Genomic DNA, 27,256 nt, shown 5'->3' with positions numbered 1-27,256 from the left:
GTGTGCCTCGTACCCATTAGGTGTGAATTTACCCATCCCCTCCATTCGTAGAGTTTTGAAAGGTAACTATTTGAGTAGTTTTTTCAAATTATTAAAATGCTACAAGTGTTAGGTTGAATCCACTCTTCTTTTGTTAGAGATTAAGTACTTGGCCCATTTTCACAACTTTGTTTTCAAATTTTGTTCTACATGAAGTGAGGAAAAAGTGCAACCAATATTTTGGAAGGTTTCCCTCACCCTTTTCCCTTTTCCTTCTAAGATAAACTCTTTTACTGAAAAATCCTTGTACTTTCAGAGTTAATCTCTCAGCCTTTGTGATTTATGTAAATATTTAAATTGTCTTAGAGAAAATAAAATCTAAGAGGTAGTTACAGAGACTGGGGTCGTGAGGGAAGGAACAGGTATTGCACATTTCATCATGGCTCTGTTTGACCTCATACAGCAAGGAGGGTAAACTCAATATAGCTGTTAGTCAAATCACTGAGTTCAGGTGACTCACCCAAGGCCACGTAAACAATACACAATAAAGTAAGAATGAGAATTCGTGCCTCTTCATCTGATTCTCAGCAGTCATGACATCTCATCATCATCATTTCTTGAACTGCTATCATGCTGGCAGTCCTCCTGGCAGTTCGTATCCTGCCTCAGAAGCTATGGCCTATTTTTAATGTTGCTTTTTCAGGCAAAGAGATAATATTGCATGCTGTGTTTTATACATTGCTGTGCAAATGGATGAAGAGGAATTTATAAATTCCAAACGTACTTTGAATTTTCATGCTCTTTATAATTACTAAAAGTCTATCACCATTTCAGTCACAGGTTAACTAAAAACTAAACTATCCAAAACTATATTTTTGTTCTACTACCTCCTCCTCACATTCATACCTTTACATTATTTTCTATAAGTCTTGTTTTACTTTGTTTTGACCGTGTAAATCTCTGGTTTCTTAATACAGTTTCTGATTATAAATAAATATTATGTTTACTCTGCTTCTTAAGTTATAGGTATTTATTCTGAATATATACTATGTGAACCTAACTATGTCATATGAATTTGAGAACTAGTGTTAAACAAACTTTATAGAGTCTTGTGTGTTTATGTTCTCTTACTCAGCTATTGTTATTAGTTTTATGCCACAAAACAAAATAAAAGAATATTTATCCTTTAATAATAGAATATTTTCCCAATCCCAAATGAATGTAACTGGAAGAGGAATGTGACTAAGATCACAAATATTTATAATAGACAATGAAATGTGAGTTGATGCACTTATACTTTTTACTGTTCTATTAATTGTTTTCTGACAATAGCCTGCTCCAACTTCTTAGAAATTTCCTAAGAAATGTATGACAAGCATCAAAATGTACAATTACTTTATATATATTTAATAGTTATCAACATTTTAAAAGAATAGTTCTCTATATTTTTTAAAAAAATACCAGGTCAATGACATAAAAATAAGTATAACTTATAATTGTTTCTAGATTTCATAAAGTATTACATTTTTACATTCTAGAAAACTTAATTTTATAGTTTTCAGTACTGAAATGTAAATTACTAAATCCTTTACTTGCCAGGTGACCAACAAAAAATTTAAGCAAGATTTAATCTGAGAGCTTTACTGGAGGAAATGCGGTTATATTCCTTTATGTAAATAAACATTTACTTTTATTTTAATAAATAATAGAATATAAGTAGTAAATTCCCCCACAGAATCATTTGTTGTTCAAGCTTTCTCATTGAGAAAGATTGATTCTAGACTGCCAGAATTTTATAGGTTAACTCTATATAAAACCAGCATTTGTGTTTCTAAAAGTTTTTAAATCCTGCCTATAATAAAATTCCAAAAATAGATACCTAAGGTACTTCATTTGAAATACCTTTAATTAGGAAACCTGTGCTTATGTTTCTGTTAAATATCTTTGGAATATAAAATCACCAAATTTATTGTTATCAAGCAGATACATGTACTTAAGAAAAATAAGGTCTTGTTTTTCTAATTCCTAAAACCAAATGTATTTTTACTGTAATGAGATAATACAGGAGAAAAATCTTAAAGGCTAGATAATTAGTTGTTTTAATAAAAAGAAATTGATTCCTAATTAATTATAATAATAACATGAGCTTTCTTTTTCTATGATTATTAAACTTCTTTTATAATAAAATATAATGCCTATGTTTGGGGAGCTCAGAATTAGCTTGATAAGTTCTTATCCATGATTCCATATAAAATAAACAAGAAGCCAAATCCTGAAATTATATCTACATGATCAAGTCAAATAGAAATTTATTGATCATGTTGTGATTTACATGGAGAATCAAACTGTCCATGCTACTCAGTTCAGATCAACTAAGGGTTATTTTGAGGTTTTAGACCATTTATGCAAAATCAAAATAAAGGCCAAAGAATAGATGAGGGTGATTTTTCATGGCCCTCTCAAAATTTTTAAACTGTTGCTTTTTATTTTCTCAATAAAATTACTGTGGTAGAAATTTTTTGGGTAATTTAATATGACATTTTTATAATGTTTATTCAACATCTAGCTATTAAGTCTAAGGTGCTGAGTGAAGTTTTGTTAGATAATACAAGAGTATAAGACATTACTGTGATCCTCAAAGAATTTGCAATTTAGATAGAGAATGAAAAGTTAAACAAAAAATGTTAATGTTAGACAATATCAGAGAAAAAAGTAGTATCAGAAGCATTGTTATGTTTTCAAAATGTCAGAAAGCAGATTTGGAGTGTAAAATATAGTTAATTATTATTAATGTTCATGTACAGCAAATAGACCGCAGTGCATTTACGTGAACTTTTAATCAGTTTAATCAGTTCAGCAAGCAGGGGTAAATATATCAGATATAGTCTTTTATTTCTTTGAGCGGTGAATCTCGACATGTGTCCTAAAGATGAGAGATGAGAGGGAGAGTATGGGAAAGTATTACACAAAAAAAGGGGAGCACAGGGCATCCTCTCAAGAGAGATTGCTATCTGGAAAAACAGGTCACAGAAGAAGAGAATGGATAACCAAAACCTAATTCACCTTGAAATTATGGTTTATAGTACTTCAAAAAAAATAACCTTAATGCCATATTTATTGGTAGTCAATAATGATCAGTAATTATGGTCTTGGTGGTGATAGTTTCATGGGCATATACTTATCTCCAAACATATTCAATTATATACGTTAAATATGTACATCTTTTTAGATGTCAATCATATTTCAATAAAGTGGTTTAAAAATGACCGGTAAAATCACTGTCATAATAATAAGAGCCTTTTAATTGATACGATTTTTGCGTGAATCATCCATTTATCCTTTCGGTAGGTACCGTCAGACACCACTGTAGATGGCAGGTATTGAGGTGGGCACTGTTCTTCTTTCCAAAGGGCTTACCATTTTAGCTTGGGAAAGCAGATGCATGTGAGATGAAACAAAACAGCATAACATATGGGATACGTGTACGAAGGTAGTAGAAATGAGGCCTGGAGGCCCAGTTTGGATTCAGAGTATGGAGGGACTTATTATATGGTTAAGAAATGTAGGGTTAGTTTACATAATTCTCATGGACGAATTTGAATGTATCAGTGACATGATCACAGCAAAGATATTTGACAAAGTGATGCAACATTGTCAGAGCAGAATGAGGATTGATTGATGAAGAGAAAGATAAAAGGAAGATAAATCAAATGACATTCATTTCAATGGTACAGTTATGGTATTATAATGACTGAACTAGGGCTTCAGCAATACAGATGAAAAGGAGAAAGATGATCTTGAAAATTTGGAAATTTATCATTTTTAAGACTTGAAGCCAGATAATAGATTATCAGAGGTTTATTTTGATAATTCAAAAACTGTAATGCGCCTTACTTATAAGGCATTTAGTCTGCTCTTTCTTAGATAAAAATAAATTAATATAATGTCAAATATGTACAAAAATTCCAGTTTATAAAAGACAAAACTGCCTTTCTAATAGTATACATTTTTAAACACTTCATGGCCTGTATTAGTCAATTCACTGGAGGAAGAGGCAGGAAGGAACATTTTTGACTCATTTCACTTTGATTCATGCAAATGTCATGAAGTACTGTTTGGGCAGAGGTAATATACATTAGGTCCATAATTAGAGCATTTTTCTTAAGAACTCTAGGCCTGATGTAGTGCTGTCTGAACATATATTTCTTTTTTTTTTTTTAAAGACTATTTTTTAGAGCAGTTCACAGCAAAATTAAGTAGAAAGTTCAGAGATTTCCCATATGCTCCCTACCTTTTCCACACAACTTCCCTCACTATCAACATCTGCCATCAGAGTGTGGTACCGTTGTTATGATCAATGAGCCTACATTGACACAACATTACCACCAAAAACCCATAGTTTACGTTAGGGTTCACTCTTGGTGTGTTGTACTTTCCATGGGTTTGAACAAATATATAATGAGATGTATCTTTGGCTGTGCAGAAGCTTTTTAATTTGATCAGGTCCCATTTATTTATTTTTGTTGTTGCTGTAATTGCCTTAGGGGTCTTCTTCATAAATTCTTTGCCTAGGCCAGTGTCTGTAAGAGTCTTTCCTACGTTTTCTTCTAGAATTCTAATAGTTTCTGACCTAAGGTTTAAGTCTGTTAACCACCGTGATTTGATTTTTGTGAGGGGTGAGAGCTGTGTGTCCTGTTTCAGTCTTCTACATGTGGATATCCAGTTTTCCCAGCACCATTTATTAAATAAGGAATCTTTTCCCCAGAGTATGTTTTTGTCTGCTTTGTCAAAGATTAGATGGCTATATGAGGATGGTTTTATATTTGGATTTTCTGTTCTGTTCCACTGGTCTGTGTCCCTGCACTTGTGCCAGTACCAGGCTGTTTTAAGAACCACAGCCTTGTAGTATAGTTTGAAGTCTGGCAAATTAATACCTCCCATTTTGTTTTTGTTGTTTAAGATTGCTTTTGCTAAACGGGGTCTTCTCTGGTTCCATACAAAGCGTAAAATTATTTTTTCTATGTCTGTGAAAAAAGATGTTGATAATTTAATAGGGATTGCATTAAATCTGTAGATAACTTTGGGCAGTATAGACATTTTAACAATGTTGATTCTACCGATCCATGAGCATGGTATGGTTTAAGGACTGATAGCAAGAATCTATTTAGAACTCAGGAAAATCAGTAGAAAAAAATCGAACAACCCTATCAAAAAGTGGGCAAAGGACATGAATAGAAATTTTTCAAAAGAAGATATAAAAATGGCTAACAAACGTATGAAAAAGTGTTCAACATCTCTAATCATCAGGGAAATGCAAATCAAAACCACAATGAGATATCACATAACTCCAGTGAGAATGGCCTTTATTAAAAAGTCCCAAAACTATACATGTTGGCGTGGGTGTGGAGAGATAGGTACACTCATACACTGCTGGTGGGACTATAAACTAGTGCAGCCCCTGTGGAAAGCAATGTGGAGATACCTTAAACAGATTCAAGTAGACCTACCATTCAATCCAGCAATCCCATTATTGGGCATCTACCCAGAAGAACAAAAGTCATTCTATAAAAAAGACACCTGCACCCGAATGTTTATAGCAGCACAATTCACAGTCGCAAAGATGTGGAAACAACCCAAATGCCCATCAATTCATGAATGGATTAGCAAAATGTGGTATATGTATACCATGGAATATTACTCAACTATTAGAAATAATGGCGATATGGCATCTCTTTGGTTCTCCTGGAGAGAGCTGAAACCCATTCTATTAAGTGAAGTATCCCAAGAATGGAAAAATAAGCACCACATGTACTCACCAGCAAACTGGTTTCCCTGAGTGCACATTTGGGAATAACACTGATTGGGTATCGGACAGAGGTCAGGGCTGGGTGGAAGGGATGGGTGTATACCTACTTGTTGAGTGCGATGCGCACTGCCTGGGGAATGGACATGCTTGAAGTTCTGACTGGGGGGGATGGGGTGGGGGGAGAGGAGGGGTGCACACCTACATGATGAGTGTGATGTACACTGTCTAGGGAATGGACACAACTGAAGCTCAGACTCTGGGGGATGGGGAGGCATGGGCAGTGTATATAGCCTGATCTTTTGTACCCCCATAATGAGCTGAAACACAAACAAAAAAAATGAGATGTATCCACCATTATAGTATCATACGGAATAGTTTCATTGCCCTAAAAACCCCTGTGTTCTACTTGTTTATCCCTCCTTCCTTGCAACTCTTGATCTTTTTATCTCCTTTTGCCTTTTTGAGAGTATCATCTAGTTGGAATCATATGGTATGTAGCCTTTTCAGATTGACTTCGTTCAGTTAGTAATATGCATTTAAGTTTCCTACATGTCTTTTCATGGTGTGATAGCTCATTTCTTTCTAGTGCTGAATAATATTCCATTGTCTGCATGTAACACAGCTTATTTCTCCACTCACCTACTGAAGGACATCTTGGTTGCTTCAAGATATGGGCAATTATAAATAAAGCTGCTGCGAACATGCATGTGCAGATTTTTGTTTGGGCATAAGTTTTCAACTCCTTGAGTAAGTACCAAGGAGAACAATTGCTGGATCATATGATAAAAGTATGTTTAGTTGTATAAGAAGCTGCCAGACTGTCTTCCAAAGTGACTGTACCATTTTGGATTTCCACCAGCAATGCATGAGAGTTCCTGTTGCTCCACATCCTCACCAGTATTTTGCATTATTAGTGTTCGGGATTTTGGCATGAACATGTATTTCTTGATAGACTCCTTTTTTTTTTTTTTTTGCCAAGATTTGTACTTTACTATAAAAACCCAAACTAGGAGTGATGATTAGTCTAGGTGAAAACTTCTAAAAATCATTATTCTAATAAATTCTAAGAGAATTCTTTGTGAGTGATTTTTCTGATAAAATATATATATTCAGGCTTTATAAAACATTGTGACACATTTATATTTAATGTTCAGAAGATTGACATTATATTAGTAGACAAATGTCTTTTGAGAAGTTGTTTTTTAATAGAAATAGTTTATCAATAAATCCATTGATTTTTCAGTTGTCCAGTAGCCTGTCCAATAGTCACCATGGATTCATAATATTTTACTAAAACCAGTTGAGAGGAGAAATGGAAATGAAACTTATTCTAAGAAAAATAAGGCCCCTTTTTTTTTTTTTTAACAGACTGGCATTTTTCTCTTCGGATATATATGAAGAATTCTTCTAATGAATAATCTTTTCCATTAAACCTTAAAGACCTATTATAAGTATAACTTAAGCCTAAAAAGGACGAAACCTCTTTAAAGTTAAGGTTCAAGACACTGTGAAAGAATTCATACATTTTGGAGTAGCAGAATTGTTTTTCCTAGTTAGTACTCTGACATACGAAGGGAAAAAAAATTTCATCTAAAAATTGACTTCTATGTCAGTATAATAACTCAAACTATGTAACATGGATTAAAGACTTTATTGCGTTGAGGTATAGAACAATCAATCTGAAAGGGATCATTATGCAGGGCAGCTTAGTGATCAAGAATGTCAGCTTTGGAATTAGAACTGAATTTAAAATTATGATTTTGCTACTTAACACATGATGTTGAACAAGTTGTATAAAGTATTTGTGGCATAGCTTCCTCATTTGTGAAGTGAGAAAGATAATGCCTATTCACAGCGATTATAATGATTAGATGAGATTACATAAAGTACTCAGTACAATGCCTAACACCTAGTAGATGCTCAATAAATGGTACCTGTTATTTTATTAAGTTCAATCAGGCTTATACTTAAACATTCCCTTTAAAACTATTGAAGGGAAAAGGAAGGGAAGGGAATTTCCTCTGTTTGGTTCACCAAATATGGAGTGGACATTATTCTGGGAACACAGACTCATGAGAAAGAAATTAAAAACAAAATAGTCTCTCTGCCTTTTTACAAGTCAGTTTTTCTCTTCATGCTGCTTCTGTAACACTTTTTGTTGTGTCATAATTAAAGATTTACCATTAACACCGTTTTCCCTCCTAATTTGGCATGTATTGTTTTTTGCAGTATGCAAGGGTTAACATTTGTCTAAGCTGCCAGGTGGTGCCCCAGAAAGCACAAAACGTGTCTTGTTCCTGGTTATATATCCCAGAGTACATTACACCTAATATGTACTAAACAAGTGTCATAAATGAATTCCATGAATCTCAGTTGTTGCATATACTGTGCCTGGCTGTCAGATGTACTTGGTTATCAGCTTAACCAAAATAAACTGTGTGGTAATATTTTCAGACTTTTTTCACAAACCTAACTATTTCTATTACTATTCCTTAAAATAATATTTTTATGTTTCTTAGTCAAGGTAGGTTATAAATACAATCCCAAATCTCAGTGCCTTAATAAAATAAAAGTTTATTTCTTACTTATATCACAATCTGCTATGGGTAGGATTGCCAGATAAAATACAAGATGCCCAGTTAAATGTGAATTTCAAATAAACAATGAACCATTTTTTACTATAATTATGTCCTAAATATTTCATGAACATATACGTGTGCCATAAGTATTGCATCAGGCATATTTATACTAAAAAGTTATTTGTTGTTTATCTGAAATTTAAATTCACCTAGGCTTTCTGTACATTTAAGTGTTAAAACTGCAACCCTAAAGTGTAGGTGAGTGATGATGGATGGAAGGGTGGGTGACTCTTCTTTACGAAGTCATGGAGAGTCCCATACTCCTTCCTTCACATAGCCTCATATTTTGGGCCTTATCCTCCTCTGTATTCAGGCCATATGCAGAGAACAATAGAGCATATAGGGGATTGTGTGGGCGATTTTATGGGCTATACTTGGGAGCACCTTGTTATCACTTCCACCCTCTTTGTGCATATTTGCCATAACTCAGTCCTGTGACCTCTGCTAATGTAAAGGACGACTGGGAAATGTAGTTTGGCTGTGTGTCCAAGAAGAAATAGGTTTCGTGAGCATCTAGCCTCTGCCACATTCCTTTGTTCACTAAATCGGTGACGTGATTATTATTATTGTTTTCATTTTGCAGTTTTATCCCTTTGAACAAGTGGGATATCAGCACATTCACTTAGTTTTGTCCTCCCCCTTAAAAAAAAAAAAAAAGATTCCTTTTAAACATTCCTTTCTCTTAATCTTTCTCTGAAATCATGAAAATGAGTTGAACTCTTTCTCCAAAGAAGATTAGTTAGACTTTGATAATATCATGTTTAGGCGAAGTTTAAAAAGAAGCAGACTTTCCCATTTCTTGTCCTGAAATAGGGTAAAAGGTGCCCAGTTCACAGCTGGCCACTGAAAAGATGCCTGATTGCCTTCCAGGATCGAACAGGCTTCACTTGATGATAAGAAATGAGGGTGGAAGTTTGTGTTAGCTAAGATCAAGAATTGCAGCATGAAGAAAATAGTGTTTGAGCATATAAATAGATTATTGTTTATAATTACATATTGCTCATTCCAGTATTGCACAGGAAGCATATCACTATTATCCATTTTTATTTATATTAAATTATTTTATTAAAGTCCTAGATATATTTAGCAGAGTGGTCAAATTTGGTTTAAAGGATAGAAAAAAATTAGTAATTTGTATGTATTGTTTTGAATGATAGCTTATTCATTTCTTCAGCAAATAATTACTGAATGCCTACTGTTTGTAGAGCACGTATAATTGATTTTATATATGAGTGTCCATAATCACTGTCAAGGTGATTATGTTTAACTCTTGATATTGAAAGGACTCAAACTCAACATCATGCTTTTTGAGTGATACACAGGCATACCTCAGCGATATTGTGATTTGGTTCAAGACCACCGCAATAAAGTGAATATCACAATAAAGTAAGTCACATGATTTTTTTTTGTTTCCCAGTGCATTTAAGTTATGTTTACATTATACAGTACTCTATTAAGTATATAATAGCATGATGCCTTAAAAAATGTATATACCTTCATTTAAAAATACTTTATTTCTAAAATATGCTTACAATTATCTGAGCCTTCACTGAGTCATAATCTTTTTGCTGGTGGAGGGTCTTGCTTTGATGTTGACAGCCGCTGACTGATCAGGGTGGTGGTGGCTGAAGGTTGGGGTGGCTGTGCCAATTTCTTAATACAAGACAACAGTGAAGTTTGCCACACCAATTGACTCTTCCTTTCATGAAAGATTTCTCTGTAGCATGTGACTGACATAATTTGACATTATTTGATCAAATGCTGTCAAAGTAGAACTTTAAAAATTGGACTAAATCCTCTGAAATCCTGCCACTGCTTCATCAACTAAGTTTACATAATATTCTAAATCCTTTGTTGTCGTATCAACAGTGTTCACAGCGTCTTCACCAGGAGTAGTTTCTATCTCGAGAAACCACTTTCATTCTTAATCCATAACAAGCAACCCCTTACCCTTTAAAGTTTTATCATGAGAATATAACAATTTAGTCACATTTTCAGATCTTCAGGCTCCACGTCATAGCTGATAACTTCATTTCCCTTTTGACAGAGAAGACTGAAATCTATATTTTTTATTGCAATATTTAGACCATTTAATATCTTTATTTTTGGATTATCTATTTTATTTTCTATTTATCCCATCTAATCTTTGTTCCTCTTTTTTCATATTTAATTTTTAATATTCCATATTATATCTACTATTAGGTACATTTCTTTGTTTAATTTTTTTAGTTATTGCTCTCAAGCTTAAATATCTACAATATAAATTTTCCTTTAAAAATGTTCAGACTTAGAAAATAATGGCTGATCTGGACTGTGTACGTACATAGATTAATCAGCTACTAGAATTTTGTAGTATGAAGATGGTAGTTTTAAAACAAACATTGAGTAGTACTTTCTGTACTAGTGTGTATAGTATGAATCTTTCATATCAGGCCTTTGTTCTATTATCACTTCTTCCTCTGTACGAAGGAACATTCTTTTCATCAGATAGACTTTGTCCTTTCAGGGGTACATTTTCAACATAAACTTGGCTCTCTATATTCCTTGGCAGTACTACTCTTCACTCCTCAATTGACAACTTACTTTTTCATAGCATCTGTTCTTCTTTCCAAATGCTCTCTATTTAAATTCTTCTCAGTAACAGCTGATAACTTCATATCCCTTTTGACAGAGAACACTGAAATCATCTGGGATGAGATGCGTGATATACTGGTCTCACCTCAACTAATATCTGCTTTCTTTACCAGTAGGTGATGATAATCTTACCCTCCTTGCTGTCTCAGAACAGATGCTCCTCTTTCTAACATACCCCTCACAACTGTGCTCTGAATTTCATTCCTTTGTCACTTAGTGACCCTGATCTCTTCATTTATCTTTCTCTTACACTCTTTCCCCATCTGAACAAAACCTCCACTTGACTATCTTGTGTTAACTACCTTTTGATTTCTTTCCTATCTAGCATTTTCAAATGAATAGTCTATTGCCACTACTTCTATTTCCTAGCAACCTACTGTATTCTTCACGTCTTGTAATCTAGTTTCCACACTAAAACCTCACAATAAGTATATATTTTTTGCCTGCTTAATTCTAACTTACCTTTAAAGACTAACCTCTAGAATAATAATTTACAATAAACCTCCCCAAAACTCCCAGGATAGACTTTTTATGAATATCTCTTTCTTACTACTTTGTGTTTAGTTCCTACTCTAGATTATATTAACTCCTTTAGGACTATAATCATGTATTATTTATGTTTTCTCTCCCAGTGCCTGATGTATAAGCTTGTAATTCATTTTTTTTATTTTAACTGAAATTTGGTATCTTTTCCTGTCCTAAAATTTTTTGATCAATGTATCATTCAACATTTTAAATCTTCCAAGCGAAATTATCTTCTTTCTTGACTTCTAAACATTTCTGGTTTATTCCTTCAAAATTCTTTTTTGAAAACCCACTTCTTCCAAATGTTTGCTTGGTACCATAAAGTTATGATTCTGTATGTTTATACAGCTTTCAGTGAATACATCTTTAACATGTACCATGCACTTAGGCACAGGAGATTCAATGATTAAAAAGACAAAGCTCCTTCAACTGAGAACTTCATCAACTCGAAGGAGAGAAAAGCACTCAAAGGATTATAACAACATGTACATTTTTCTGAGTAATTTGTGCTTTCTTCTATAGGAAGTGAGCTTTCTTCATTTGTTTTGAAGTTTTCACGTAAAGAAGTTATTTGAACATATTCATGCTTATAAAAAGATAACTGCTAGCAGCCTAAAATAAAATATAGACCTGAGGGAGAAGAAACAGGAGAGAGAGAAACGGGGCTGTTGTAACAATCTATAAATAACATTGTACTCACTCAGCTTGGCAAGTGCCAAGTCTAAGGTAGAAAGAACACTGGAAAAGAATATGAATTTTCAATTTGCGGGTACAGAGTTTTATAAGTATTCATTAAATCAAGCTTGTTAATTGTGGTCAAGTCTAATTTTAGTTTATTTAATATATTAGTTTCTAGGTCTCCTAATCTCTCACTGTGATTATGGATTTGCTAATTTCTCTTTGTAATTTTGTCAGTTCTGCTATATGTATTCTGCAGTTATACTTTTAGGTGCATTAAGTATTGTTACAATTCCCTTGTAAATTGTTTCTTTTATTATTGAATAACGACCCTCTTTGTATCTACTGATGCGGTTTGCCTTAAATTTTATTTGTTAAACAAAGTGTCTAATCTTATCTAGTGGAATAATAACCAGTAGTGATTTCACAATGAAAGAAATTATTATTTTATGGCTTCATTTTCAAAATGGTGTTTAAAACCATGTTAACTTAATGGCTATATGTGATTGGCAACCATATATTAGAACTTGATTTTGAAAATGAATTATGTGGGCTTCTTATAGTACTCAAATTACTATTCAGATGAAATGATACTAAAAATCAGTTGACATTTCATATGTAATGGCACCATTGATTCATATTCACCACCTTCAGTGAATGCTAAAACTATCCAAGCCTATTTAGAAAACAGAGAAGCAAATATCAGCTACATTGACTTCTGTCAGTTTGTCTTCCAGGAACTTGATACACTTACTTGAAATATAATAGCACAAGCTACTTTAGATTTAAGATGCTCGTTAATTCTATAAATGACATGACATTTATCTTAGCCATAAGCAAAACATGTCATCATAATGCTCGGGTTCAGTTCAGCCAACTTTTACTGACCCCACGCCAGACACTGCTAAGCACTGCGTATACAAAGGAAGAAAACAGCCCTGTCCCTTTAGGGCTATTTTAAAACTGAAGACAAAATTTCAATATAATGTGGTAGGTACTACAATAGAATGTATGCAAGAGTTACAGAAACCATAAATTCTTACACAGAGCTTACTGGTGCTGATACCATAACTATATACCGAAGGAAGTGGTCGATTGTTTTTTCTATAATATAGGAAAAATATAAAAGAGTGGCTTAAATTAGAAGACAAGAGTTTAACATACAAAGTCAATAAGGTTGTGAGACAAGTTAGGAGGTGTGGAATTTCCTTTCTGGAAATACTCTGTAATAACACGTTGTTAGCAAATGTTCTTTCCCAATGTCTTACATATTCTAAGTTGAACTTGCACTTCTCCCCTGCCTCTCTTCCACTCCTTCCCTCAAACTTAATTCACATCCAGTGTTACCTGTCTCATTGCATCATGGCAATGCTTATGCCAGAAATCTGGGAGGCTTGAGTGGTATGTCCTCCTTCCTTGCCCCCTTTTGATTGGCTTTTATCAAATCCCGGCAGTGTTTGACTTTGAAACATATTTTGAGTCCATCCACATTTCTTTTCTAATACTGTCCACACTGCCCAACTTTTCACTTGTGCTACTCCGGAAGAAATTTTCTCTTGCCCTATCTCTTGTCTATTTCATTTTCTCAAGAGAACTGCCAGAGTTATCTATTTAAACTAGTCGATCTGATGATCATATGCTTACTTTCTCAAAACTCTTTGACTTCATATTGATCTATGATAAAATCATCTCATACCACACGTTGGCATCACTGTGATTCAGCCACACTGACTTTTCTTAATAGTTCTAGAATTCTGTCACTCTCCTGCCCACCTTAGGCTCTTTAATTTTTAATTCTTTTAATTTGTAGTACTTTAATTCTGTTGCTTTACTTTTTCATTCTTTTTTGCCCCCTTATCACCAGTGCTTTCTTCAGGTCTCACCTTAAATGTTACTTGTAGGAAACCTTATGTGACCCTCAAAAGTACGTTTTCCTCTTCCTCTTTCTAACTTTTATCACACTGGTAAATACATGTGTGTAATTGTCTATCTCCTCCTAAGATTATAAGCTCCTGATAACAAGAACAAGGTCTGATGAGCACAATGGCAGATATATAGTCGGTACAAATATTTGTTGGATTAAAAAATACACTAATGAATGAAGATTATGAATTCAAAAGGTTGATTTTAAAATATATAAAAACCTAAAATATCTCAATTATGTTGCACTTTGGAAACTTCAAATTTTTGCAATTCAAAGCCATTTTATGTGAAAAACTATCATATTTAAATTTTTTTAATTCAAAATCTTTTTATACAACCTTATTACTCACTATTTTCACAACACTATACCAAATGAATTTTGTTTGCTTCCAAAAAGTAAACTAACTCTGTAAGGAGGAAGATTTCTTATTTTGTGAATATCCAAAAGAATGAGGGTAGAGTATCTTAAAGCAGAAAGTTTCAAAAGAGGAATTCCAGGTGTTTTAACAAGTGATATCATAGGATAAAAATATACTCTAGAGCCCAATGTGACTGCTTTAAGGGGGAAGCACCCCTTTATATAAATAATATAAGACTTGCTATATTTGTTTAAAACAAACAGTCACCTTAGCTCTTTATGTTGAAACTGGTTAACCATCTCTCTCTGATGACTGCATATCTTACAGGTTTCATATCTGAACATCAGTGATTAATAGAGCACTGTAGTTGAGGGCTAGAAAAAATGGTAGATGAGGTTTGGCCAAATATGTCTCAACTACTGTCCCTTAAGAGTTTCATTTTTGTTTTTGAAAGCAAATCTCTGGAGTGATTATTTTGATGATTATCATTGCTTCTCTATTCTAACAGAAAGTACCAGTTATTTGCTGAATTTCTCATGTTTTTAGTCTGATTAACTATATTTTTATAGGTACTACCTATCTTTAGGATCTTTGTTAAGGCATTTTTAGGTTATCTCCTCACCAAAATATTACACAGATATAAAAGCACCCTTTTTAGGTATTCCTTAATCTATATGTTTATATGTGCTACCATATAGTAATGTTTTGCTTTATGGCAGAAATTAAATAGTTTAAAATCCAGTGACAGAATTAAGCAGTTATACTCTATAATAACAAAAAAAGATTTAGAAAGCTAGTGGCCTACCTAGCTCCTATTTCCAGTTCGGAGCTAATGTAAACAAGTATTTTCGTTTATCCTATTATTATTTTCATTTTGTACCTTTTATAAGCCACCTTTTATGCCACCTTTAAGAAAACAGTAACATCTTTTAAAACTAAGCAACAGTATTTTTGCTCAAGTTACTTTCAAGTTCTCTTTTTATCTGTAATAATAACTTTTCTGGAATAAGATATGTTCTAAATAACTAAAGATGATTAAATTTTGAAGCTTTAAAAATTATTCAGTGATGGAAATCACTCTGAAATACTGTGATATAGTGAAATAATTTTAAATTTCTATTGTAAAACCATTAAAATTTCTGGTTAAGTATATTAAATTAACAATTTGTTCTAGATAAAATTTAAAAACTTTTAGAAATTTGTAATATTAGACGCATACTATTTCAAATCTGTGCTGGCAGTGGTGTTAAGGGAAAAAACTGAGAATTATTGACTTTAAATTTCTTCCTATGAGTTTAATTTCTATAAATGTCAAAAGAAAAAAGATATTTCAAGGAAGATGTGCCTCTTTTTACTGATGTTTAAGGCATATGATATTTTTGAAAGATAAGTACATAATGATTACCTTCTTCCTGGAAAAATCAACAAACAAACAAAAATTACAATGACTCATGCTATTGATGCAAACCTGTACCTCCATGATTGTAATCTGTTCTATGACGAAGATTTTAAAACAAACGTCTTAACTAGAAGTGCTGTGGTAGTGCAGTTAGAACAAGTGTGCCTTGGATTCTAAGACAAGGCCATTCTAGTATGACAGAGTAGGCAATTGAGAGAGTTATACATAGACCATTGGCAGGAAATAGCTCTGCCTTGAAGATCTTGTAGACTGGTAGAGGTATGTGCAAGTAGTCATCATTAGGATAGTATCCAATGAATGATGGAAATGCTCTGCAGGTGGAAAAAACTATGCACCAGGGGCATATGGTAACAAAAAGTGGCGGGTGATATAGGCAGGTGAAGCATTGACATCAAGAGAACCAACTGCAGGTAGTGGTGACTAGGCTGTGAAAATGGAAATTCAGCGGCAGATGTACTCCCCCAGAAATAATATGAGGAAAGAACTCTGCAGAATGTTAGCTCCAGTCTCTGAGACATTTAGATACTAGTTGGATGGGAACTGAGTCTGGGAATCTAGCAAATGGAAGTAAGAAATGGACCTTCTTTGGACACAAGGATTAAGGTTGGATCCCAGTTACTTTGAATCAAAGTACGAGATGAAAATGGGGACCATCAGCAAAGTTGACATGAATGGTGAATCCTAAATTATGATTTCAGTTGGATTTATATTTTCCCTGCCCTAGGAACTGGCTTGGCTGGAGTCTAGATGGGTTTGGTGGGGCCTTCAGTTACTATTAACAGTTAAGGAGCCATTCCTTTGTGGATAGAAGGAAGGCAGAGTTAGAAGACTGGCAGGCAATTATAGTTCAAGAAGAGATGCTGTGTGTGCCATTCTTCTTTCCTGCCTATAATTCCCCACTCTTAACTGTGGAAGGGAAAAAACTAATTCACAGGGGGCACAATTCAAATACACTAAAAGAACTTAACTGAGACTGGGAGAACCACAACACTAAGGTTTGTTAACCCTGGGATTTATTTTTGTTTGCTTATTTTTAACCAGAGGAACAGTTGATTTAATCAAAATGATAGAATTAGCAGGTACGTACTCTAAGAATCTATAAGAATTAGCTAGTTTCTAGATGCCCTGTGAAAAAGATTCTTCAAAATGAAATAGTCATTTGGAGGCAGAGGTATAGTAGTTTTCAACTGCTGCCTTAACAAATTACTACAAATTGGGTAGCTTAAAACAACACAACTTTATTATCTCACAGTTCTGTGAGTCAGAAGTCTGGACTGGCTGTGCTGTTTTCTCTGTTCCAGGTTTCACAAGTTTGAAATCAAGGTGTGGTCCTACTGGGATCTTATCAGGAGCCTCTGGGAAGAATCCACTTTCAAGCTTATTTAGACTGTTGGCAGAATTCAGTTTCTTGTGGCCATAGCTATCAGCAGGGGCTGCTCTCAGCTCTGGAGGCCACTGTATTCACAGGCTCTGGGGACAGGGCATGGATATCTTTGAGGAATCATTCTGCCTACTCCAGAGAGAAAAAACTTTTTCAAGGGATAACTCTTATTATCCAATTTCTCTTACTGGTTACTAGTAAGAATAGTTAAAATACCTTGACTCTCAAACCAGTAGGATGATTTTCACACTGAAACAAATAGTTAACTGAGAAGAGACAAAGGCTTCCATCTTTGAGGTCAAAAAGAAAGAAGTAGAGTGATGACCAGAATATATAACAAGTAACAATTTGTGCAAGAGGGTATGATGTTAATATTTCTGATAACTTTTTCCCTATGTTTCTCTTTAAGCTATGGCATTTTGAAATACTACTTAAGATTATTTTATTAAGTGTTTGGCTAAATGTTATTTATCTGTGGGGTGTGTGGAATATTTAATGGAAAAGCTCACATACAGGCCTGTAGTTTGACTGTGTGGCCATAATGCAAGCTTATTGCTCTAGTGACAGTTTACTCAAACTCTGAAATTCATTAGAACACAATAAATGCTTCTTGAGGGTTGGACTTATAATATGAATGATAAAAACATTTCTATTTCATTCAGTTTTTTTCAGAGACAGGGTCTCATTCTGTTGCCCAGGCTATCCTGCAGTGGTGCAATCATAGTTCACTGCAGCCTCAAATTCCTGGGCTCAAATCATCCTCCTGCCTCAGCCTCCCAAGTAGGTGGGATTACAGGCATGCATCACCACACCTGGCTAGTTTAAATTTTTTTTTTTTTTTTTTTTTTTCAGAGATGGGGTCTCACTATGTTGCCCAGGCTGGTCTTGAACTCCTGGCCTCAAGTGATCCAACTGCCTTGGCCACCCAAAGCATTTCATTTTTAAACAGAAAGTTTTATATGCTATTTAACTTTTCTTAATAACTCATAGTCAACGTTTTGAGAGGTAATCACACTAAGTTCAAAATTTCATGTGATCAAAATGAATCTGTACATCTTTGAACAGCCCCAGGTACATAGTAGATACCCAATATTTGTAATGCATGTACAGATGTGAAGATATCACATAGAAGTTATTTTCTTGAAACAAATTCGTTTTTCTTGTAATCATTCTTTTCTGCTGAGTACAGAATGCAAGGAGCCCGATATCCTAACCATAAAACTTGGCTGCTATTCTGAAAATTAACAACTGAATCAAAGGCCACCTCCTGAAGTATTGTTCATATTTTTTGTGAAATTATCATTGTGCTTATTGGGGGCCTTTTGTATTTCTCTTGGACTTAAAACTTTTTTTCAGCAAGAGTTGCTGCTTCTCTTCTATTATATATCATACTTCTTATGCTTCTTGGCTTTCATATGAAAAGTTAGCATTTTGTAGGAATTATCAGCCAATCAGAGAACCCTTTTTTTCTTGTGCATGACAAGTAATCAGCTGTAATATTTATATCACCAACTCCTCAGCCCTTTTATATCTTTTTAGGTGCTCAGGGGCTTGCTGCTTCACTGATATTTTGTTTTTGTTTATTTGATTATTTTTAATGTTATTTCTGGGTCTTTTGCTCTTTTGGGAGCCTAAAGGATTGAATACTATTCTGTGGATAAAGTTTTGTGAAAAAAGCATGTGAAATATTTCTGTGATTTAAAAATAGACCAAAAAAAGTAACACAACAGTCAGTGATGCTGGTTCTTCAGACTGTGAGTGGGTGACTGAGTGGGGTGGACGAGGGTAGAGTGTGTGGTACTAAAGATAAACTTGTATACCTAACACAAACAAACGCCCAAGCATAATGTAAATTATTTCTACAACCTAACTTTCCAAAATAGAAAAACTTGTTCTTCATAGCCTGAAAATTAAAGTGTTGCATATCTTATTTTATTGAAATGAGTTCTTTCTAAGTTAGAAATAGCTGTATTTTATTTAACCTTAAATTTTAGGGATTAGGCTTATTTTAAGTAAAGGTAACATTTGGTCATATTTTCTAGCTATTGACAAAACTGGCTGTGTGTGTGAGTAAGCTATAATAATTATTTGTTATAAATAGAAATAAAACGTTACAGAAAGCTTGTAAAAATTGCATTTAAAATCACTCAGTTATATCACTGTAAGTTAATTTTATGTATTCACCTACAGTCTTTTATAAATTATTTTTACCATAATATGCATAATTATAATCATGTTATACTCAATTCTATATTTGGCATATTTCACATGGCATTATATCTTAAACAAGTTCTCATGTTTCTCAAATAATGCCATTTGTAATCATTATTTTTAATGGATGAATCATGGTTCATCACTTAGATATACTGTATGTTATTTAAGTATTACATTACTGCTGAATTTTTGGGTTACTCTGAATATTTTTTACTATAAATATATTACAGTGCATATATTTTATGTATATGGTTTTTCTCATAGTTCAGAATTTATGTTTGGATAGTATCTGAAGAGATGGATAACTTTGTCAAAATTTATTAGTATTTTTATAGTATGTGATTACATGCTAGAGAATGTAATGTGCTTTTCTACAAGTATACTGGTTCCCCATGACACCAATAACCTGTGAAAATCTTTCTGACAAGATTCTTAAGCATATTTCCCCAGTCATCAATAATACTGCAACTATTTATCTAGTTGTTAACATTTACAAAAAAATGCCCCTTCTGAGGTTTACCAGATCTTTGCTTTATACCTAGTAACTAAAATGATTTTCCCCCAACTTTCCAGTATTAGAGAAAAAAACAACCTAAGTGTGAAGATTAGAAAGGTTCATGTCATTCAAGACACATAATTTAAAGAGATCAGTGCCTAAATATAGAATGGAAACATTTGAGAATTGTATCAAGAAAATGTCCTTCAAATCTTTAGAAAAGATAAACAGATTATATCCCAAAGAACAAAAGATCAGGATGGTGTCAGACTTAATACTGGACAACAATGGTAACTATGGCTTTGATGAGAGTCAGCGAAGACATTTGCATATATATATATTAGGATTTGGAAAGCAATATCTATATGTTTTCTAGCTACCTAAGAAATGCATAAAATTAAAAGTCAAGACTAGAAAAGTTATGTTATTAAAAAATTGATAAGGAGAAATAAAGTTATGTAAAATTGGAGTTTATTATTTTTATGCTGAAAGTATGGTTACAAAACTGAATATAGAGGTCAAAAATTATTATTGAAGAAGAGATAATAAAAATGAAAATTTTATACCTAAATACTAGATGCTTATAGTAAGGATTGGGGAGTGGAAGAGGGAGAGGTAGAATAGGAAAAGTAAGCTATTGTCTTCATTTTTCATAGGAAAAGGCAAACAATATTGTTTGTCTTAATTTTAGTACCTTTAAAACTTAGGATAAAGAAAATTATTTTTTTCTAATTTTAAAGGGTACCTCATTAGATACATTTTAAAGAACTTTTCTGCTAACAAGTGAAACAGTTAAATAAAATATAGCATAAATTTAAAATAAATTAATAGGAGATGATTTATTATATAAACAGAAAAGGAAAGCTGAGCTTGCAATATTAACTTTAGACAAAATAGATTCAAGGCAATGGTTACTAAACATGAAAAAGAAAGTCACTTTTAATAAAGGACAGAATCCACAATAAACATTGTGCTAATGAACACAGAATTAAAATATGTAAGGCAAACATTGATAGACGTACTAGGAGAAATGGACCAGCAACAGTTATGGGACATTATATATATTTCAAAGAGCAAGAGACAAAAATTAGAGACAATATGAAGATATTAAGCCAGTGGATAAAATATAGACAGAGAATATGGATAGTTTATTAAGCATCTGTGGGAAATTATAAACACTGATCATGGTTAGAACACAAAAAATTTGTTCAATATATTCTTAAATATAGAAATTGTATAATACATCTTGCCTGGCCACAATTGGGAACCTAGAAATTAAAAACAAATTAAAAAATAAGGTGTCCAACCATTTGTAAATTAAAGTGTATTTCTGATTATGTCTGCAAGGTTTGATATTGGTATTCTCATTTTTTTCTAAATCATCTAATCACTATAATTTTGGTTTCCAGTTATATTTAATAACTGTTTGGCAAATCAAAATTATAATCATTAGATGATTTAAGAAAAAAATTGTGAACACCAGCATCAGACCTTGCAGATGCAACCAAAGGTAAATTCAGAGCCAAGTTCGTAGTTTATATTCTTTATAAACTACGTATATAAAAATATACGTAATTTGGCCGGGCGCGGTGGCTCACGCCTGTAATCCTAGCACTCTGGGAGGCCGAGGCGGGTGGATCGCTCGAGGTCAGGAGTTCGAGAACAGCCTGAGCAAGAGCGAGACCCCGTCTCTACTAAAAATAGAAAGACATTATATGGACAACTAAAAATCTATATAGAAAAAATTAGCCGGGCATGGTGGCGCATGCCTGTAGTCCCAGCTACTCGGGAGGCTGAGACAGGAGGATCGCTTAAGCCGAGGAGTCTAAGGTTGCTGTGAGCTAAGCTGACGCCACGGCACTCACTCTAGCCTGGGCAACAAAGTGAGACTCTGTCTCAACAACAAAAAAAAAATATACGTAATTTGAAAAATACACTCTTTTGCAATGTTTACAGTACCATTTAATGTACCTCTGTAGTGTTGATTATCAGAATAGCATTTATTAATGATCAACATAATCAAACAAATGGTACCCTAAACTGAATCTATGTAATATGGTAACGGGGGCAATTATCCCTTGCCAATAAATCTCAGCAGAGAAAAAGGATAATTTAGCTAAAAAATGTGGTTGGCAAAGTGAAGTTTGGCCAAAATGATCTGGACTAGGGCTTTCTACTGAGTATACTGCATAATTACTATTCTGTTCTCTTCACTTTCCATTCTTAGGCCAATGCTACAAATTGCTATCACACCAGATAACTAACTCATGCTGAGTACTATAAATCATCTAGCTATAAAAAATCCTTATTTTCAAGACACTTTTATTATTGTTCCCAAAGTGTGAATATTAAGAAAGAAGAGCCTCCACAAAATTATTGTGCCACCGTGAGGGAGTTAAGTGCAAAGTATAAGAATTTGGTATATCTTGAAATGTAGGGAGGAGATCTCAACAGCAGACTAAGAGGCATATTTAAGGCAGTTAGTGTTCGCTATAACTGGATCCATTAGTTTGTTTGATTTGTTCATTTCTCTACTATTCTACTTAAAATTATAATCTATATCTGCTTTACTGAGACTTCTCTATTCCCTGCTCTTTTTTTCCTCCTAAGATCATGGATAAGTATATTTTGTTTGTGTTACTCATTGTCTTTCTTCCCTCACTAGAATGTTAGCTTTATGTGGGGAAGGATTTTTTTTTCCCTACTGTATTAACTGCTATATTGCAGAGTCTTTGACTTCAAGAGTCTTTGACTATTTATAGAGTGAGAATAAATTAAGTATTTTAAGAGTAAATTCATTATTTCAATTGAATTTATCAAATAATTGTGAAAGCATAAAATGAAAATTCAGAAGGCATGTCAAGTATTTAACTTGCTTACATCTTCATCTGAATGATTTATTTTGTTTCATTTTTAAATAATAGCAGAAAAGAAACATAGGAAATATACAAAATGAAAAACTTTGGAAAAAACCTAGCATATTAGATAGCTTTTAAAAATATAGTCTGTCCACCTGCAGTAGAATGTTTATAGCAGCACAATTCACAAGTGCAAAGATGTGGAAACAACGTAAGTGCCCATCAATACATGAATGGATTAATAAAATGTAGTGTATGTATACCATGGAGTTCTACTCAGCCACAAAAAACAATGGTGATATAGCACCTCTTGTATTATCCTGGATAGAGCTGGAACCCATTCTACTAAGTGAAGTATCACAAGAATGGAAAAACAAACACCACATGTACTCACCATCAAATTGGTTTTAACTGATCAACACTTAAGTGCACATATAGTAATAACATTCATCGGGTGTCGGGCAGATGGGAGGGGGAGGAGGGGATGGGTATATACACACATAATGAGTGTGATGCGCACTGTCTGAGCGATGGACACACTTGAAGATCTGACTCGGGTGGGGCAAAGGCAATATATGTAATCTAAACATTTGTACCCCCATAATATGCTGAAATAAAAAAAAAATAATTTAAAAAAACAGTGTAGTCTGCCAAAAAAGACAAAGAAATAAGCAATTAGCCAAATATGTAACTGTGTAACTGTAAATTTTACCTATTTTTTTTACCAGCATCTTTACCTGTTGAATTTTAGTTTAGATGCAAACAAATATTTCTTCCTTTGAATAGGCAGAAACTTCTTTTATATACTTTTTATGCAACTAGAATGAGCAAAAAATAATATCTTTGAACTACACTAAGAAGTTGCAATAATTCAGTGAATTCTGTTTTGTTATTTTGTGAACATCCTTGATGTTATAGTATACAATTCTTTAAAAGTATAGGTGAGTATGATTCCCAAACTTCTTTTTTTTACATAAATATTTTTATTGTAAAACAATTTTCTATTCTGCAATTATTAGAACAATAATGATATCTTTTGTCTAGCTTTTAGTACTAAAAGCAACTTCTACATGACAGTAAATGGCAGTTTTAAGAATAAACATCAAATCTTTCTTCCTAGATTTGGCTGTAATCATATGTATTTAAACTAAAAGAGACTAACTGTTTGCTGATAATTTTTCCTCTTACTTTAACATTGTGTATTAAAATTTTACACAAGTTCAGTTAAAATGTAAAAAGGCAATTTGTCTTTCATTTTTTAAAAACATGAATATTGGCATATAAAGCTAAATAGAACAATAACTGTCAAAAAGGTAGGTATTCAATTAATGTGCATTAAATGAAATTGCATGTTTTTCTTAAAATAGAATAACAGGTTAATGTTTTATCTTAATATCTAAGAAATATTATTTCTCCTTTTATACTCATGTGCTTTATCAGAAGTTTAAAATTTTGACATTCATAGGTAAGCAGCATTTCAGATAGCCACATTTAAATCTAGACTTCTTTAGAAAATACTAAAATCATTGGCCTTAATTATTAACAACTTAATTATTAGCAATTAACATATTGCCCTTTCTTATGTTTTATTTAACAGTACTATAGGATAAACACGGTTAGTATTTTTAGCAATTTATATACACATATATATATATGTATTACAAATATATTGAGATTGTACATCTTCTAATGGAATATTGAGGTATGGATGAATACATTGATATACAGGTAAAGACAGTACAACAGATACACTAGATACAGGATTTGTTTTGATTTCTTAGCAGACCTGCTTGATTCAAACTGATGATCTGTCTTCAGCACATTTCTAGTGCCTTCTTGACATATTCGTAATATGTCTAATCAGGTCAATGGTTGAAATCCATGGTTGTAGAACAGTTGTATGCATAACTGCTCTATGTAAGTATTAAATCTATAACCTTGAGTCTAACTCAATATTTTTCATACTCCTGTTTCATGAAATGCTAGGATTCCATGAAATAATTTGAAGAGGAAATGCACTTTGAATTTTTCAATTTGATTTTTTTCCCTAATTTTTATGAGACTAATCTCTCCAAACCTAATTCTCTTATTCAATTGCCTATTTAATTTTTCATCATCGCCACCCTGTAGTTATATTCTGGCTACCAGTTATAGCATATGAGAAAGTGAATAATGTGAGTGTCGCCACCTATAGGCAGAAAATTGATTATACTTGTTTATGACAGAGAAGCATAATCTAAGAAAAAGAGTTCTTTTTTTCAACTCCTACAACTATCATCGTCAAACTTTCTACCTAAATATTTACCTACTTGTTACTGATGTTGCCATTTTAGATGCCTGTGCATTAAAATGAATTATTTACTAAAATCTTTGTCATTTGTCAGATTACTACTTGCATTTACTATATTATTCCAATATACCATACTATTAAAGCTGTTTGACTTTGCCAAGTTTAAAGAGACCTGCTTCAACCAACTATCTTAACCAGTCATATACTAAACTAACTGTTGTATCTTAGTTGACCTCCAGAGTGGGGAAAATGACCAGCATTTGTTCCCAGGAATGAAAAAGCATCCCTTCCTACAGTCTATTATCATTAGTCTTTGGTTGTGTGCCTTCTCTGTAATGATATAGGTTTGTTTCTCCTTTATTCTTTGCAGAGTGCTGCAGCAGCTCCCAGTCCAGTGCTAGGAAACATTCCCCCAGGAGATGGCATGCCAGTAGGTCCTGTACCACCAGGGTTCTTTCAGGTACTCAGAGAAACTGACTAGGAATGTTAAGGAATAGGAACTCCTGTTTGATTTTATTTACAGATGTGAAGGAGGATGAGGCTATTTTAATTCTTAAGGTAAACCTAATGATGTGCAGCCAACTCTTGGTTATTCAGACTGGTTATCATATTGCCCTTTCTTCTTATGTTTTATTTTTTGTTAAATTATTTATTTATTTAGCCATTTCATTGTTCAGTTTAAGAAAAAAAATGAGTTGAAATGCAAATTAGCCCATTAAATTAACTGTGGTAAATATTTTGTGGAAGAAGAGACTTTTCCAGAGATGAGGTTCTAAAAAGAGATGGATTTTTAACTATCTAAGCTGTCCATATCTCCACAAACTAGAGATAATCAAGATTTGGCTGTACTTTCAAACTATAGCTAAATCATAATCTATTCATTTATCAAGAATTATAGGCCATATCAAACTATTTTTGAGAATTTATCTTTGAGGCTTTTAAGCTGGAATTTTTATTAATATCATTATATAACATTTTAAGATCAGATTTTCAAATATGTTAGTATTTTAAAATTTCAGCAAGACCACTTATTTTAGCAAAGATTATGACAATTTTAGAATTATTATACAGTGTATCATTTGTTTTAATTCTGTGGCATCTACACCTTAAATCTGATAGTTTTCTACCTCAAACCAACATAGATTGTGAAATTTATTTTTTAATACACAGTTGATTTTATAATACCCTTTTAGAAAATTAAGAATGTTCAAGAACTACAGCTGAAAGGCATTAGAGGAATTAGCATAATATTCTATATTGTTAATGAATTACATCAGGTACTTATAAGCTAATTTTTCACTTCAGTTTTGGTATTTTCAAAGTTCTTGATAATCATTTATTAGTTAATCCATACCATCATTGCAGGATGGAGAATGTACTTATAAGTGTGAAAATGTAGAAATAAAATGATAAATAATTTTCCAAAGTACATCAACTGTATAAAAAGGTCTTCATTAGAGCATAGTTCCAACTCTGGTCCTTCAGGACAAGCCTATTTGCTCAGATACTCTGTATTGGTACCCAAGTAGCCTAGAATATTCAAAAGACTTCTTGGAGCTCCTATTCTGTCTTGGGGGCCCTTTCTTACCATCTAGAAACAGATTATAACTCTTGATTATTCATTAAACAACCACCATTTAAGATAATGATAATAATAGCTAACAATAACTGCTTACTATATACCATGCTTCATTCTAAATGCTTTACGTATATAAACTCTTAATCCTCACAGTAACCCTAGATATGAAGTATGTGTTACTGTCGTTCCCACTGTACAGATGCAGAAACTAAGGCATTGATATCTAAGTGATTTACACAAAGTCAGAAAGTGATGGGGCTGGGATTCAAATCAAGGCAGTCTGGACATTTGTGACTGAATTTACCTTTTAAAGTTCATAGTTGATTGTTATTCATGAAATATTTCCAGCTCATCTTATTTTTTTCTCATGCTCTTATTTCTCTTACTAAAGATGAACTGGAGTTAGGGAGTAAATCAGAAAAGTTTATATATTTGAGAGTTAGTAGAAGCTCTCTAAGTGGCACTTTTAAAAGAG

The 27,256-nt window shown here is 33.1% G+C and overlaps 1 protein-coding gene across 24 annotated transcripts in view; it reads left to right on the top strand.

Annotated features, from left to right (window-relative positions):
• SSBP2 (single stranded DNA binding protein 2) overlaps window positions 1-27,256 on the top strand; it is a 277,450-nt gene that overhangs the window by 176,278 nt on the left and 73,916 nt on the right. For 18 of the 24 annotated variants that reach the window (XM_069492220.1, XM_069492210.1, XM_069492223.1 and 15 more), the window contains one exon: window positions 25,573-25,662. The exons of 5 other annotated variants lie outside the window; for them this stretch is intronic. In XM_069492220.1, the coding sequence (XP_069348321.1) occupies window positions 25,573-25,662 (90 nt within the window). The remainder of the gene's footprint in view (window positions 1-25,572; window positions 25,663-27,256) is intronic. One more of the 24 variants, XM_069492209.1, reaches the window with a different exon arrangement.

The sequence above is a fragment of the Eulemur rufifrons genome, chromosome 17 (assembly GCF_041146395.1).
Source record: "Eulemur rufifrons isolate Redbay chromosome 17, OSU_ERuf_1, whole genome shotgun sequence".
In the NCBI taxonomy this organism is placed as follows: Eukaryota; Metazoa; Chordata; class Mammalia; order Primates; family Lemuridae; genus Eulemur; species Eulemur rufifrons.
Note: the sequence above shows the minus strand (reverse complement) of the source record. Positions and strands in the feature narration are given on the sequence as shown.